At 43.9% G+C, this 17111-nt stretch overlaps 1 protein-coding gene across 1 annotated transcript in view; it reads left to right on the plus strand.

The window, feature by feature from the left end:
- The window catches only part of NUP188 (nucleoporin 188), a 41901-nt gene that overhangs the window by 18888 nt on the left and 5902 nt on the right, over positions 1-17111 (plus strand). Inside the window, exons 11-31 of the mRNA XM_040225336.1 lie at positions 863-1063; positions 1932-2021; positions 3340-3405; positions 4314-4433; positions 5181-5307; positions 6821-6973; positions 7167-7293; positions 7503-7590; positions 7684-7760; positions 8481-8595; positions 9666-9786; positions 9897-9963; positions 10628-10756; positions 11060-11199; positions 12010-12116; positions 13126-13332; positions 13449-13618; positions 14125-14194; positions 14573-14640; positions 15071-15266; positions 16927-17004. Coding sequence (XP_040081270.1) covers positions 863-1063; positions 1932-2021; positions 3340-3405; positions 4314-4433; positions 5181-5307; positions 6821-6973; positions 7167-7293; positions 7503-7590; positions 7684-7760; positions 8481-8595; positions 9666-9786; positions 9897-9963; positions 10628-10756; positions 11060-11199; positions 12010-12116; positions 13126-13332; positions 13449-13618; positions 14125-14194; positions 14573-14640; positions 15071-15266; positions 16927-17004 — 2517 coding nt within the window. The remainder of the gene's footprint in view (positions 1-862; positions 1064-1931; positions 2022-3339; positions 3406-4313; positions 4434-5180; positions 5308-6820; positions 6974-7166; positions 7294-7502; positions 7591-7683; positions 7761-8480; positions 8596-9665; positions 9787-9896; positions 9964-10627; positions 10757-11059; positions 11200-12009; positions 12117-13125; positions 13333-13448; positions 13619-14124; positions 14195-14572; positions 14641-15070; positions 15267-16926; positions 17005-17111) is intronic.

Here is a 17111-nt window from a genome sequence, read left to right on the forward strand (position 1 = left end):
GAACTTGAAACAGCCTCTTATTTTTTCAGACTGTTTATGTAGTTAGTAGTAAGCTTTTAACCACTCAACTATATTGCCACATAAAATTTTCCTTATTGTGGAATTTGTGGTTCTACACTGTTAATTAAGGGACTTCCCTGGTGGTCCAGTGACTAAATCTCCCAAGCACCTAGGGCAAAGGGACCCAGCCTCACTCCCTGGTCAGGGAACTGCACCTGAGTCAACTAAAGGTCCCACATGCTGCAACTAAAGAGACCACATGCCACAGTGAAGATTCAGGGTCCCGGGTGCTGCAGCTAAGTCCGGGCGTGGTCAAATATATAATAAATACATGGTTTTTTAAAAAAGCAGTTCATTGGATTTGGAAGAAATCTGAGATTTATTAATTATTTGCACAGCGGTGATAGTTCAATCTCTGAGAAAGAGTAGAGTCCCTCAGGGAGATGATAGAAGGACAAAAGGGGCCCAAGGACAGAACCCTGGGTGTTGTCTGCATTTATGTAGCATGTGAAAGAAGAGGAATAGGGAAGAACATTGAGATAGGATGGACAGAAAGATAGAAAATGAGAGATCTGAGAAAGTTCTGGAAGGATCAGGGACATTTTCTAGGAGTTTCCATTTGAACATATATTTTATCATCTTAAATTGATGCAACTAAAAATCAAGAGAGAAAATTGTGGGTAAAGGGAAGAGTAATTGAAGAGTCTTAATGAAGTGGCTGGGGGCTTGGGGAGAGTAAAATGTTAGAATGGGAGAGAGGGGCCACTGTAATATTAAGACTTATTAAGCATAGTGAAAGATCCTCTGTGAGAGTCTTGACCCTTTGTGTTAAAGTGACACGGATGTATCCTCTTTCCATTAGGATATGGACCGTTTGATGTTGACCTTTGGGGACATTCCGCATCATGCCCCAGTGCTCTTGGCATGGGCCCTCCTCCGTCACACTCTGAATCCAGAAGAGACGAGCAGTGTGGTCCGGAAGATAGGGGGGACAGCCATCCAACTGAATGTCTTTCAGTACTTGACCCGACTGCTCCGCTCGCTGGCCAGTGGGGGAAATGACGTGAGCATGCAAGTGGGCAAAGAGCAGGGTGGATGCTCGTTGATGAATCATTATTATAGTGATAATGACTGTCAGTGACGGGGATAACAATGATAATTTTGTAACCTTTATAGAGCCTTTATTGTGATAGACATTGTTCTCAGCATTTTCTGCACAGTATCTTGTTTGATCCTCACAACACTTCTGTGTATTGGGAATTATTACCCTGTTTTACATGTTAGGAAATTGAAACTGAGAAGGGATGGTGTTTGCCCACAGGAACAATGAATTGGCAGTTGGTGGGTCCCTCTTGAACCTACTCTGTCTGACCCTTTGCCATTGTGGTATGCTGTGCCACTAAGTATCTCTTATACCTTTGGTCATAGTGACTGGATAAATCTTTGGAGAGGGCTTATTCATTCAACTGTAACTGGATGAATTAGAAATTCTTTTTGAGTCTTGTGTTGGGGCTTAGTTTGAGTGGCATGGTTTAATCAGCTTGTTTTGACATGCTGAATGAAACCTTAGCCAACTTGTTGGCACTGATTGATACATCTCAGTGACAGTGGAGGCAGCTGCTTCGTTCATACCAGCACATAGAGACTCTGTCCTTTCTGTAGGCTGGAGGCGGCTCCCCACCCTGCGGAAGCTCTGGTCATTTTGAAAAGGGCTCCCTTTTGATGGTCTCGGCTGCATTGTGACGTGTACAGCTCCTGCTTTCTCCTTTCTTCCTTTGTCTTCCTGATTTGGGGGCTAAGTTAGGAAAATTGTGAAGCCTCAGGTTCTCTTCCCATTTGTTTAGAGAGACTACATTAATGTGATGGGATCACGCCGAGCCTGGAGGAGAGTGTTGTTACTTGGAACTACCCTGACTCCTTTGTTGTTACAGTGTACCACCAGTACTGCGTGCATGTGTGTCTATGGACTCCTTTCTTTTGTCCTGACCTCCCTGGAGCTGCACACCCTGGGCAACCAGCAGGTCAGTGTCTGGCTTTCATGAGACTGTCTACACTGCCCAGCTTGCAGTCTTCTTCCCGAAATACTCCTTTGGAGCTGATACAATGCAGACCCATAAACTTCAAGTATAATTTGCTGTTTATCTCTGTTTTTCACTTACTGTATTATAAAAAGGTGCATATTAGTGATTTAAAAGTAAGAAAGTGCTGATAAAAAGAAAAAACTGTAAGCCCACCACACAGGATAACCTATGTTAACAGTTTGATATATTCCCTTCCAAATGTAAAAATATAATAGTTCTTTAGAAATGGAGTCACAATCTATATACTGTTCTATCACCTAATTTTTTACTGCATTTATTTTTTAGTGCATTTGTCCCAAACATCCATGGATGCTAATAAATTCTTGTGCAGTATTTTAAAAAAATGAAATATTTTAAAGATATACTGAAGGAGACAAATTTGTGTAATGAACCCTCATGATCCATCACCAGCTTCCAAATGATCAGTGCACAGCTGATTGTGCTCATTTCTGCCCTTTCCTTCCTTGGTTACTTTTTTTTAGGAGGATAATTACTTTACACTATTGTGGGTTCTGCCACACAGCTACATGAATCAGCCATGGGTATACATGTATCTCTTCCCTCTTGAACCTCCCTCCCACCTCCTTGGTTATTTTGAAGTGAATCCTGGACAGTATTTACTTAATACAAATATTTTAGTGAAGCTTCACAACCTTTATCATATCTAGAAAAACGTATCTTCAAATAAGGTAGGACTCAAATTTCTAGTTGTAAATGTCGTGAGTTTATCATAAGTTTGTATTAGGATCTAAATAAATTAGATCCATATATTATTGGTTGATAAGTATGTCAGATTTCTTTTAGTCTGTAGCTATGCTGTTAATTATGGTAGCCACAAACCACATCACTGTCTCCATCCACTAGTTCCCTAGAGCAGCATCCCAGACTTCTATGGCACCGGGACCACTTTTGTAAAAGATAATTTTTCCACGGACAGAGTAGATGGGGGGATGGTTCAGCTAAGCTGGGCCTAGTAGTACCTCACATTTACATGCATTGTAAGATTTGCAGTTTGTATCCCCGTACATTTAATCCTTAGGACAACATTGTGAAGCAGGTAATATTTTTACCCTGTTAGAATTTGAAGTTCAGAAAGGTTAATTTGCTTACCATCTTACAATTCCTTACTTTTTAATTCCAGAATTCTTTCTGACATAGTATATGAAGGCATTATTCATATTTTTATTTTAATAGAATGCAGCTAAAAGACTGGTTCAACCAGGAAAAATAAGCCGTTTTCTTCTTCCCTCCTCAACAGGATGTAATTGACACAGCATGTGAAGTCCTGGCAGACCCTTCTCTCCCAGAACTGTTCTGGGGAACAGTAAGTATGTCAGAGGGAGTCATGCTGCGGTGTTCTCTGTAGCAGAATTTCTTTTAGTTCTTATACTAAGCTTTTAAGTCTGTTTTCTCATGTAATCTATATAAAAATTGATAAATTAGATAATAATATTCAATTTTGTGTGTGAGGAAATGTGATGCTCAGAGATGGGAAGTTAAATGCCCAAGCTAGTCACCGCCACTAGATGGGGCCAAGATGTAGTTCTATCTGACCTGAGTCCCTAGTCCACATGATTAGCCAGTGTGTCCTCTCTCCTACCCTCCAAGTCTTTTTTTCACATCAGGAGTCTCAGGCACCAGTAGTGCTCTAATTCCTGAACATACCATTGGGTGACTGTGACTGTCTTAGAAATTTTCAGAGTACTGTTACAGGTTAGGGTAAGGATTCGGCTTTGGAGAGAACAGTTTCTCACTGGTATTTAGTCTTAGCGTTGACAGCAGCCTCAAGGCCCAGGTGATGAATAAATCTTTTCTTTGAACTATGGCCTGAGTGATTGGCCTGTGTATTGCACCCTCTTTCTCCTGAGGTGTGGAAAACAAAATGCAGATTAGGATGTGATGCTCACGTGTGGTGCTAACTGCTGACAGGCTGTGGGCACTGTTCATATCAGTGGAGGCAGATCATGTACAGCTAAATTGTGTTTTCCTGTGGTGAGGATGCCTAGCAGAGGTCACTGGAGGCAGCAGTAGTCTCTCTTCAGGGTCTCACTCAGTCAGTTGTTGAAGCCTTTTTCACTGGATGTTTAACATGGAAGTTTTAAATTATTAGAGAAATCCGTCTACCTAAAGAAAAGGATTGATTTTACATTTTCTTATGGTTGCTGGGCAGTTCAGAGATGTGTTAATTTCTGGATAACATGAAGGTCAGTGACTTCTCCCCTTCTGCCATAGGAACCAACCTCTGGTCTTGGGATCATTCTGGACAGTGTATGTGGAATGTTTCCCCATCTCCTCTCTCCACTCCTGCAGTTGCTTCGAGCCCTTGTATCAGGGAAGTCTACTGCTAAGAAGGTAGGTTGTTCAGTTAGATGCCTAAATAGAATGGGAGATGTTTTTTAGAAATCCTTTTTGCTTTTCATGTTGCAGTTCCACTGCCATGGCAAGAATTAGTCTGCAGTTGAATGAAAAATGCTGAAGATATTTCCTCAGTTCTATAAAATTAAATTTTCTTAAGTACCTATTGTAGATATTGTGGGAGTAAGACAAAATGTGAAGTTCCTTAATATCTAGTTTGAAGAGAATAATGGAGATAAGAATTAAGTAGTAAAGCTAGGTGGGCTTCCCTGGTGGCTCAGCAGTAAAGAATCTGCCTGCCAATGCAGGGAATTGGGTTTGATCCCTGGGTCACAAAGATCTCTAGTATTCTTGCCTGGGAAATCCCATGGACAGAGGAGCCTGGTGGACTATAGTCCATGAGGTTTCAAGAGCTGGACACAGCCTAGTGACTAAATAAGAACCATAAAGCCAAGTGGTATGTAATTTATGTCATCTGAATGGTCAAGACCATACTGTTCAGGAGAGACAGCTCTCTGTGGAGTGAGAGGGTCCTTGAGTTGGGTGTTAAAGAATAAGAAGGGTTTGACTTCACAAGGAGTACTGAGGCAAGTCTCAGAAGAGTCCTAGGGATGGCTTTATAGGAAGTTTGAGAGTCAGCACATATACAGTCTGGCTAAAAGAGCAGAAAAGCAGATGGGAGGCCCCTTAAATGTCCCTCAGTAAATGTATAGCTCTTAGGTTTTTTTTCCTGTATGTTTGCAGGTGTATAGTTTCTTGGATAAGATGTCTTTCTACAATGAACTCTATAAGCACAAGCCCCATGATGTGATCTCCCATGAAGATGGAACCCTTTGGCGGAGGCAAACACCCAAACTCCTTTACCCTCTAGGTGAGAGAGACAGATGACCCTGGCTCGGTGGCCTCTTCCACGGCATCTGTGTTGACTTTACTGCCATTTTAGTGTTCCATGGCAGGTACCTTTAAAGTGGATCCTCTCCTCCACTGTGCTTGTTGATTTGCTCTTAAATTATTGGTTTCTTACTGTTTTACATCGTTTGAGTGTGTTACTTCAAAAATAGTGCTTGTTCATTATTACAAGGGAGACAGTGCAGAGCTACATTTTTAAACGTTCAAATCTCTATTCAGGCCCGTCTCCATCAGATAGTTAATGTTCACAGTGTGGTGTGTATCCTCTTATACATCTCAGATTCATTCTACAAATTGATTTTATTACATGTAGATCTGACTCATTCTTTTTGGTAACTATATAATTATTCTTGATGTTTCATATTTTTTTATCTTTCACCTTTTAGAGGACATGTAGACTATGTCAGGTTTTTGCCACTACAAACAGTGCTTCTCTGGGAATATATATCTTTATGTCCTGGTGCTTTTACTTTTTAGTACATAGAATCCCTAAAGTGGGGTTGTTGGATAAAAGGGTGTATGCAATAAAATTTTTAAATACATGTCCACTGACAGATGAAATGGATTTTCTAAAATGCAGTATATATAGGTAAGACACCAAGTTTTCTTACGAGCCAAAATTTGGAAGAGTATTCAGCCTTAAAGAGAAAAGGAATTCTGACACATGCTATATATAACATGGGTGAACCTTGAAAACACAATACTAAGTGAAGTAGAACAGTCCAGAAAGGATAAATACTGTACGATTCCATGCATATGAGGTACTTAGAGTAGTTCAGTTTATAGTGACAGAAAACAGAATGGTGGTTGACGGGCTAGGGGCTCGGATAATGGAGATTACAGGTTAATGGGTACAGAATTTCAGATTTGCATGATGTAAACAGGTCTTTGGATTGATGGTAGTGAACGTTGCATGACCATGTGAATGTATGTAATGCCACTGGCCCGACAACTTAGAAATGGTTAAAATGGTGAATTTTATGTATTTTTTTTTACCAGTTTGAGAAAAATGGTAGAAAATTTTTGAATGGATTGTGCTGAATTAAGTTGTAGAAAAACAGCCATTTCCTTTCCTGCTGGCAGCGTGTGAGAGTAACCTGATAACAGTTGTAAGCTCTTGCATATTCCACGTGCTCAAGGAATAAAATGTGGGAGGCACAGCCTTACTCTTCTAATCTTTGCATCGTTAGTGACTTACCTGGTGACCCGGGCACCTGCTGTTCTGTAAGGTGGTCTTTCTATAGTCATCATGTGAGTGGAGAACCACTCTGCACTCGATTGTTTTTCAGACACATGGAAAGACTCACTTCCCCTATGACAGTTGAGAGTTTTTGTTTTTGTCCCTTTTTAATGCAAAAAGCTGTAACAGTAGTGGGTACTAAGAAGACAGTCTGTACATCTCTGTGGGATTAGATATTGCTGTCTGTCATAGGAATCTTCTCTTCCTATTAGACTAATTTCTCTTTCTTTTTTAGGGGGTCAGACCAACCTTCGCATACCTCAAGGCACTGTGGGCCAGGTGATGCTGGACGATAGGGCCTACCTGGTGCGCTGGGAATACTCGTATAGCAGCTGGACCCTCTTCACCTGTGAGGTTGAGATGCTGCTGCATGTCGTTTCCACTGCAGGTGAGCTCAACTCGGAGAGCGATCGCTCTGGGAAGAAAAATGGGCACGGTTAGAGGATCCGGAAGACAGAGACTTTCAAGATATGATCCAGAACCTTCCAGGTTGTGGTTAGCATCATTTATCTGGGTCTCAGAGACTATTTAATGATCTTAAAGGAGTTGTTTTCATTGAGATCACAACTTTTCCCCCTCAGATGTGATTCAGCACTGCCAGCGGGTCAAACCCATCATCGACCTGGTCCATAAGGTCATCAGCACAGACCTGTCGATAGCGGACTGCCTCCTGCCCATCACGTCCCGTGTCTACATGCTGCTGCAACGGTCAGCATCTGGTCCCTCCCATGGGGTCAGAGGCTGCACGCAGCCCGTGGTGGGAAACCCTGGTGTGATATCTGTCCACAGCAGAGGGATTTCCTATTTTCATTTCCTGCTGCCAGGAGGGACCTGGGGAGAGAGGACTGGAAAATACTTGTGATGGAGCAAGTCACTTGATTCATTTCACTGAGTACAGTGCACTGTTCTCCAACCAGGTTAACGACAGTTATCTCCCCGCCTGTGGATGTCATTGCTTCTTGCGTCAATTGCTTGACTGTTTTGGCGGCCCGGAACCCAGCAAAGGTGAGACACAGTCTTCGTAACAGCCAAAAAATGTCACGCATGGCATATACCTGAAGACACACCACAGACACTTGACTCCTTTTCCCTCTCCAGGTCTGGACTGATCTTCTTCACACAGGCTTCTTGCCTTTCGTGGCCCACCAGGTCTCCAACATGAGTCAGATGATCAGGTGAGCCAGGTCTTAGGGGTAGAGTGTATTCCCAGGGAGTGTCACTTACATTTCAGATCTCAGTAGCTTTATTAGTTTCAAAGGTGCTTCTTTGAGCCTGTGTATTTCTGCTGCTTGCCTTTTCAGTCCTCTCACCAGAAATGAGTCAGGGTGAGGCGAAGGAGGTGATGGGACTTGGGGCACAGAGGCTCTTTCCTTAGGCAAGCACTGATGTGGCTCACAGTCTTTAAAGCTGAGGGAGAGAGGTATTTCTCATCCAGCAGCAACCACCTTAGGTATGTGGAAGTTAACTTTCTAGTCGAGAGAATCCAGGGGTGTCTGGATCCAGAGGCTCAACTTCCCCTTTTTAAGCCGAGGTCACTGTACTTCCCCGTGTATAATGGCCACGCGAGCTTGCTGGTGCACCATTTATTGATACATAGGCTCCATCCTGCTACCTGAGCATTCTCTCCTTGCTCTCTCTTGTTTATAAGACAAACATGCTTGCTTCATGTTTATTTGATTTTTCACTTTTGAGGTTGTATATCAGTAAGGTCCTTAATGCTTCCCCTGGTTAATAAGTAGCCTAGATTTGATTAATTCCTTTGCAGGGCTTTTCCATTTTATGCCCAAGACATCGAGACAATAACAGGAATTATTACAGTTTATTGAAATTGAATTTATAGTTTATTGAAAGCGTCCCATTGTTTTTTTCCCCTTTGTCCCTCTGTTTTTTCCCAGTGCTGAGGGGATGAATGCTGGTGGGTATGGAAACCTCTTGATGAATAGTGAACAGCCCCAGGGCGAGTATGGGGTCACTGTTGCCTTTCTGCGCTTGATCACCACTCTTGTCAAGGTAAAATCTCATCAGATAGAAGCATCTGAAATAGTTTTCCTATATCCCGTTACTGTAGTCATTTGTTTGCAGGCCTAACAGTTGTCCTGAAGTTACAGTGATAGCAGTCTCTGTGTCCTGACTATTGTGTGCCTGACTTTATAGTAGATGCTTCATCTTTGTTAACATATTTAATACTCGGAGTCTGTACAGCATAATGCAGTAACTTCATAAAGTTATTTCTGACAAAGCCCAGGGTAATATGTACACATTTCATCATGTCCCAGTATATACGTCGTATGTTTACTTCTAAAGTGGAGTTGGGGCTTCCCTCATAGCTCAGTCAGTAAAGAATCTGCGAGGCAGAAGACCGAGGTTCGATTCCTGGGTTGGGAAGATCCCCTGGAGAAGTGAACAGCAACCCACTCCAGTATTCTTGCCTGGAGAATAAATTTCTTAGCACCTCTCTGACCTGGTATGATAAATGATCTCTACCTCACGGAGTTGAGAGGGCCCCACATGAAGAACGCTCAGCACACGTGCTGCTCGCAAGAATCAGTCAATGAACGCTTAAATAGAAACGGTTCTGTGTAGAGATCGGGAAGTAGATATGTGTATATAAAGAAATCTTACTTTTACGATAAGGAAGCTGATGGTAACAAGAAATACTAGGACAGAGAATTTTGAGTATCAAATCTCCTTTCTGATATTTGAGTGATGGGATAGAATTTAGAGGGTGGTAGGTGATAATGACAGTGAACCTGGATTTTCCTATTGTCAGCAGTCTTGTATCCTCTTTAAGATGGACCTCTCTCCTGCTCAAGTTTAGCCTTCATCCTTCTCTTTCTTGTAGGTGCCTTTTGTGATATTGTCACATTGTCTTTTTTGTCCCTTTCTCTATTCTAGGGAAACCTATGACTTGGATTCAGTTGAACTAGAGTATTCTGATGTTTGTTGTTGTTTTTTTATCCCCACTGATAGCCAAGGTTTGCCCAGATTTCTTTTGGATATGTGGTCTTGTAGTCAGATCTCTAGTGATAAAGTGACTTATTCTTAAGTGGCATATGCCCTCACGGCAAGATTTCTTGTAGGGGCAGCTTGGTAGTACCCAGAACCAAGGGCTGGTGCCTTGTGTCATGTTTGTGCTGAAGGAGATGCTGCCAAGTTACCACAAGTGGCGCTACAACTCCCATGGTGTGAGGGAGCAGATTGGTAAGGAGAGCGAGGGCAGCGAGGGCAGGGGCTCCCTGGACACCTTTCTTGCTTGGGATAAGGCTTATCACACGAGGTCACGTCACTCCTATGTCTTTTCTGGAGTCCAGGTTGCCTGATCCTGGAGCTGATTCATTCAATACTGAACCTGTGCCATGAGACAGACCTGCACAGCAGGTAGGAGTGGGGAGATTGCTAGTGCTTGGTGCTACTCTGCAAGGGAAGACTTGAGCTTCTGCTATGCACAGCTGGCTCATTCTTCCAGAGAACTCAGCTTGGTTGGGCCCAGAGCTCAGTGCTCTTGGGGTTCTGATTTGCCTTCCACCAGCCTGTTTCTCTTTATCCCTCTGAAGAGAGAAGAGCAAATGAAGTGGTAACAAGGTTGTTCCCAGTGAAATTATACACGCACTTTTTATGATCTTTACAAAAGCTGTGTATGTTCATAGAGAAATAGGGCAAGATGCCCTTCATAAACCTATTTCCCAGAGATGGCTATTAACAAGTTAACATGTATCTTCTAGGTTTTTTTTCCTCTGCTTGTACTTATTCTTCTGTAACTTTATATCCATGGCACTACATGCAGATCTGTTTTGTTTTAATGGTTCCATGCATTCCACTCTATGGATTAATTGTGATTTGCTTCAGTAAGCATTTTCGTTAATTGATGGATATTTAGATGGTTTCTCAGGGTCTGTTTAAAGAAAGAAATCAGGGTGGCTTTTTCTGGCAAAGAGCTGATTTGTATCACTGATGTCCAGTTGGTTAGATTAGGACAATACCCTTTACTTGCAGTAATAAATTTGGTGGCTCCCTGGTAACTCAGAACGTGTCTGTCTTCCAGTCACACCCCCAGCCTGCAGTCTCTCTGCATCTGCAGCCTGGCCTACACGGAAGCAGGACAGACAGTAATCAATATCATGGGCATCGGCGTCGACACTATCGACATGGTCATGGCTGCTCAGCCCCGCAGGTAGGCCTTCCTCTCCACCTTCCCCTGTGTATCTTTATCGTGCCTGCATGTTGTAAGAACTGGAGTGTAAGAAAGACAACCTTGTTCTTCCTAGGATGTAGCCTTTGTGTGACCTACTGGCTGCTGTGTAGACTGGCACACAGCAGAGGGAGTTGAGTGCACCTTCTCTCTCCTAGTTTGGACTGGGGCCTCTAGAACTGTTGAACTCTAGGATTGTTGCTGGAATCTCATTCATGAGAGCACGTGTGTTGGGAATGAAGTCATGTTGTCTGAATCAACTTTGGTTTCCATTTGGCACCCTAGCGATGGGGCAGAGGGCCAGGGCCAGGGCCAGCTGCTGATTAAGACAGTGAAACTGGCATTCTCCGTCACCAACAATGTCATTCGGCTGAAACCGCCTTCTAATGTGGTGTCCCCTCTGGAACAGGCTCTCACACAGCATGGTATGTATTTTTCTTCTAATCAGCAGCATTTCTGCCCATAAGTACATACTGCAGGCTGTGTTTTAGAGGTCAACAGTATTTTCTGATAAACTCTTTGAGGAAATTTGATCACCAGTTGGACTTAGAAATAAGACTGTATCATACTTCATGTCTGCTTCCCAGTGATGATAGAATAATAGTAAAGAATACATGTTCAGAGTATCTTGGTTAAAATTCTGGTTCCAACCAGCTTTGACCTTGGGCACCTTATGTTAACAACTATGCCTCAGATTTCTCGTCTATAAAATGGGGATAGTCGCAGTATCTACCTTATAAGATCATAATGAACATTCAGTTGCTACCTGTAAAACCTGGTGCCTAGTTAGTGTTGACTGTTATTACTCTTTGGCTTTAAACTACTCATTTAATCTCTCTGGGACCCAGTTTCTCATTTTCAAGCAGGCGTTTCGACAACGTCTATGACCTTTTTCTAGCTATATCATTTTGGGATTTTTATGATTTTTTGCATCTAGTGCCGTGTTATATATAATGTGATGTCTTTTTTCCTAACCTGGTTGTTAAAAGACTATTTTCTAAATAGTGTATCTAATTCTTCTCTTAATGTATTGGATTGAGCTATTTACCCCCAGTCCTGCCTGTCCCCTTGGCTACTGAAGAAAGAGAATGACAGGGCCACCTGCATCCGCTTGGGCCCTCCAAGTACTTGAGAGTAAATTCCTTCATGTATGTGAGCTTTCTGAACAGAAATCTCTCCTAAGAGCTTGAACTAGGCATACTTTGGTGTCTGAACTGTTTCCTGTACTTCTTCAGGTGCCCATGGGAACAACCTTATTGCTGTTCTTGCCAAATACATCTACCACAAACACGACCCAGCTCTGCCTCGTCTTGCCATCCAGCTGCTAAAACGTCTGGCCACGGTAGGATCCCACCTAACAAGTCAAAGCCCCAGAAAACTGACTTTGTGCTTCAGAACACTGTTTCTTCTAAGAGATGTAACTGACTTGGACTTTTAAAGTGATGTACCTATAGACACACACTCATTCACACACACTTTTTTTTTCCTGATTATAAAAGACATACATACTCATTTTGAAATATTTATTTAAATGTTACAGATAAACTTTTACAGAAAATTAAGGTCTCCTCTAATATCTCGTTCTAAGAATTCCTATGAGCAGATTGGTACACATTGCTCCAGGTTTCTTTCTGTCCATGCTTATATATTAAAGGATGTTTAGTGTGAGCTTTTGTTCTTTTCAAAAGCAGAATTCCACGATACATACTGTTTTGTGACTAGCTTTCTTCACTTAACGCCATATCCTGCAGCCTTGCCATGTGGGCACATTGGGATCTACCTCATTCTCTAATTCTTGTGTGGCATGCCATAGCATGGATGGGTCCTGATTTATTTAGGCTATTTTCTGTCTTACTGTTAAATAGTGCTATAGTGAACATTCCTATCCACAGAACTCTGTAAACTTTTGTTTACAGTTCCTAAAAATTAGTTAGATATTAATGAACATTTAAATTTTTATTAGATATTTTGAAATTAGCCTCCAGAAAGGATGTAACAGTTTATACTACTAGAACCTAAGCCTCATATCCTTGCCACAGTGACTTCATGAGTTTTTTAATCTTTGCTAATCTAATAGGCAAATCAATGTTACCTTTTTTTAAAAAAACTTTACATTTATTTAACCGTGAGAGAGGTTATGCATCTTTTTATGTTGATTACTATTTTCTCTGGGAATCATGGGGCATCTTTTGCTGTAGTTTGGTGTGATGTCCCTTTTGGGACATCAGACCTGTCCATCTGGATGTTTCCCTCTCTGGCATTTTCCAAGAGTTCTTCAGCACCTTTCTGCAGATGCCTTTTGTGGTTTTTCTGGAGGTGGAGCTCTACCTGTGTGTCCTGGTCTCCCCTAGGTGGCCCCCATGTCAGTGTATGCCTGCCTGGGCAGTGATGCAGCTGCCATCCGAGACGCCTTCCTGACCCGACTGCAGAGCAAGATTGAGGATATGCGCATCAAAGTCATGATTCTGGAATTCCTCACGGTTGCTGTAGAGACGCAGCCAGGCCTCATTGAACTGTTTCTGAATCTGGAGGTGAAGGATGGCAGCGATGGCTCCAAGGTGAGCCTGCACCTGGGGTGAAGCTGGGAGATGGTCCTCTGGGAGGTGGGTGCTGGATTCTGCGGGTCCGGCTGTGGGCGGAAGCTGTGGCCTGAACTCTCACTGTTCCTCTGCAGGAATTCAGCCTTGGGGTGTGGAGCTGTCTCCACGCAGTACTGGAGCTGATCGGTTCCCAGCAGCAGGACCGCTACTGGTGCCCCCCACTGCTGCACCGGGCGGCCATTGCCTTTTTGCACGCCCTGTGGCAGGACCGGCGGGACAGTGCCATGCTGGTCCTCAGAACCAAGTGAGTCTGACTCCAGAAATTACTTAGTCTCTGGAGTGTGTGTCCTTGTCTGTAAGATGAGGGAGTAGTCATTCTGGGAGGTTTGTTGTGAGAGGTCATACTTAAAAGTGCTTCGTGTTTGGGTTATTGTGTAGGAGTTACTCTCTTTTTAAAGCTGCCTCATCAGGTGTAATCTTTACTCTGATGTGTTTACCTTAGAGTTCCCACCTTTCAAGTTCCCACCTTCTGCCAACCCCTAAAGCCATCATTCACAAGAAACAGTAGTCAGATGAGGGTGACTTGCTCGAGCCATTGAACTGAATGGAACATGCTTTACTCTGGGTCCCTGTTTTGTCCATGGAACCCCTTTTTGTTTATGTATATAGTAGGAACAGGTGACCTATGCAGCAGATGTTAGGGTTGGAACTGAGAAAATGTGGAGAGGTGACCACCAAGGGGAGGTGGAAAGAGGAGAAAAAGGACTGTATGAGAGAAAGTGTGATTTCTGACATGTATTTTCTTTTCAGACCCAAGTTTTGGGAGAATCTAACGAGTCCGCTATTTGGTACGCTTTCTCCTCCCTCGGAAACATCCGAGGTGAGTGATGAAGGGAGGGACAATGGTGCAGAGGCCCTGGGAGTGAAGGCTGGGCTGTGGAAAATGTCTACCCCCACCTGACTAAACGACCAGCACGTTTTCTTCACCTGAAACTTCTTTCTCAGAGAAGCATTTGTCTCCTCTCCTTTGAGGTCTTGCTTGGGAAGGAGGGTGGCATGCCCTGCTCTGTTGCTGGCCCTGGGGTCCCTACTCACTTCGAAACACTGTGGGCCTGACGCTTCTGCTCTTGCAAGTTAGATGCCCACTTGCTAGGGAGCGTGCGTGCTTGCTTGCTAGTGCTGGTCCCTGCTCTGTCTCACATGGGAGGGAGGGTCCCCAGGGGAGAGGTTCTCACGACTCTGCTCTGCCCCTCCACAGCCCAGCATCCTGGAAACCTGTGCCCTAATCATGAAGATAATTTGCTTGGAGATATACTATGTAGTTAAGTGAGTCCTTTCCCCTTTTGAGACTTTAATCAGAGGTTTGTGGCGGGGGGACCCATGCGGTCTACTGCTGAGGGGGTGGCTGTATGAGCCCAGGCAGAGGAGAGAGCTGGTTTGGAGCCATTTCTGGAGGGCCACTGATCCGTGTCCTTGGCCAGTCCATTGATGGCATTTATGATTGTCAGAAAGAGTGATTGTGAAGCAAACTCCTTGTGCTCGGGATTTTATGGAGAAGGAACCCTGGAAAAGGCCTCAGCCTAACCCATTATGTTGAGCAAGAAGTGTGAGTCTCACACACTGGAGCTGATCTGGAGCCGTCTGCCTTTAAGCCCATGTGAGGTTGCTTTCTCTGCCTCAACAAGGGTCAGTGCCCATCACACTCCCGTCTGCTTTTCTGCTAACCGTAGGTTTTATTTTTCTCCCAAAACCCTAGGGGCTCATTAGACCAGTCATTAAAAGATACACTCAAGAAATTTTCCAGCGAGAAGCGCTTTGCCTACTGGTCGGGGTATGTCAAGTCCTTGGCGGTTCACATGGCCGACACAGAGGGCAGCAGCTGCACCTCCCTGGTAGAGTATCAGATGCTGGTCTCCGCCTGGAGGATGTTTCTCATCATTGCCACCAGTCATGTAAGAACCTCCTGGGGCAAGTTTTGGCTTTGGTATCCTAGCAACAGTATGCTGGGATGCTTAGCAAATACAGCCCCTTGGGCTAAAGAATGATCAGGGTTTTTCTCTGAGTGCTAAAATGTAACAGGTTCTGTGCCAAATGTGGGGTGCTTGAAGGCTTTTTGGCCAGCAAGGGGCCCTTAAGGAAAGTGCAGAGAAGGCATTATTTAAATGCCTTCAGATGTTCATAAAAGCTTCCCAATAGCTACCTTTGTGGACCTAGCTAGGTCTTGGGGACCCCTTCCGTCATCCACTTCTTGTGCACATGGATAATTGCCTCTCGACTGTGTGCCCTGGGGACGCTGGGTATACATATTTGTTGACTGGTCAGCAGGTAGTTATAATGGCTGCAGCAGTACCCTCTAGAGAACAGTGGTTTTCGTTGGCTCTAGAAACTGCATTCCCTGGTGTTCTTAGAAAAAGATCAGAGGCCATTGTCTCTGCAGTGTGTCTATAGAGCTTTGGTTTTTAGTGAGTTGACGTTTTGGAAGAATTTGCATTTTTCCTTGGCTTTTCTTTTGTGTGTGCTTTGACAACATCTTGCTGTATAGTAAGGACTTGATATTGACGTGTTTTGCCGTAGGGAATCCAAATTAGTATCTTGACTTTATAACTTCAGCTTAACAAATACCTTTTGTTCCAGGCACACTCTTACATCTTCCATAACTTGTTCTCTAGTGCCTGACTGTCCACAGCCTTGGAGGTGGGCTGTGATACGGTAGTTTTGGACCCCTGATACTATAGACACACCAAAAGGGTCAGTCGTCTCTGGGGAATTTTATGTGTCACCTTTTAGGTCTGAACAGGGCAGCAGTTCTTGAATCACAGCTCTGAAAATCCCACCAACATCTTTTCTCCTAGGAAACCTATTTTGGTTTTGTCTAGGATATTGATTATCTTTTGATCCATTTAACGGATATTAATGGAATTGCTTACTGTATGCCAGGCACTGGGATACAGCAGTGAATAAGGTAGATACGGCCTTTGATCTCACATGGGGTGGCCCATGAGAGAGGTACATTGTAAACAAATTTACAAAGGAACATAGTTCGGGATTGTGATAGTTCACAGTGAAGGAAATAACTCGGATGCTATGGTAGGGAATGCTAAAGGAGGGTAGGAGGAGTCAGGAGGCCCTCTAAGGAGGTACTGTTCACACTGAGGCCCGAGTGTGCGAGGAGACTTCTAGATGATGCTCTGGGCAGTTAGAGTCAACAGGTGCACAGGCCCAGAAATGGGAAGAGCTCAGCCTTTTCACAGAGGAGGAAGGGGGCCAGTAGGGTTGGAGTTGAGTGAGCACAGTGGGGATGATACCAAAATCAGGTGGACCAGATCCTCGGGGGTGCCCAGGCCTCTTAGAGGAGTTGTTGTTTCCAGAATGGTTGCACTGGGAAGTCTCAAAAGGTCTGAGCAGAGGAAGGATGTTGCTGGGGAGGACATGAATGAACCTAGCTTCCTGGTTCTGACTATGGCTAAAGAGGACCTGGAAATATCAGGGCCCTTGAGTCCCATTTTAACCAAGGGGACAGTGACCAGTTGCTTGACAGAGGACCCCATCTTTCTTGGCTTCTGAAGTCTGGGAAGTTTTCCTCACTGACCGTTCCTTCCTGTCCCTTTGCAGGCGGAGATAACGCACCTGACGGACTCTGCAGTGCGTCGCCAGCTCTTTCTTGACGTGCTCGAGGGGACCAAGGCGTTAGTAAGTGTGTCTAAGAGAGTTCCTGTTCCAGGGAGATGGCCTCCACAGTCAAATAGCAGCTCCTAAGCCTGTAGCTGCACGAGTGGTCAGATCACTCAGGTGGCCTG

This window comes from Oryx dammah, unplaced genomic scaffold (assembly GCF_014754425.2).
Source record: "Oryx dammah isolate SB20612 unplaced genomic scaffold, SCBI_Odam_1.1 HiC_scaffold_25, whole genome shotgun sequence".
NCBI classification, from domain to species: Eukaryota; Metazoa; Chordata; class Mammalia; order Artiodactyla; family Bovidae; genus Oryx; species Oryx dammah.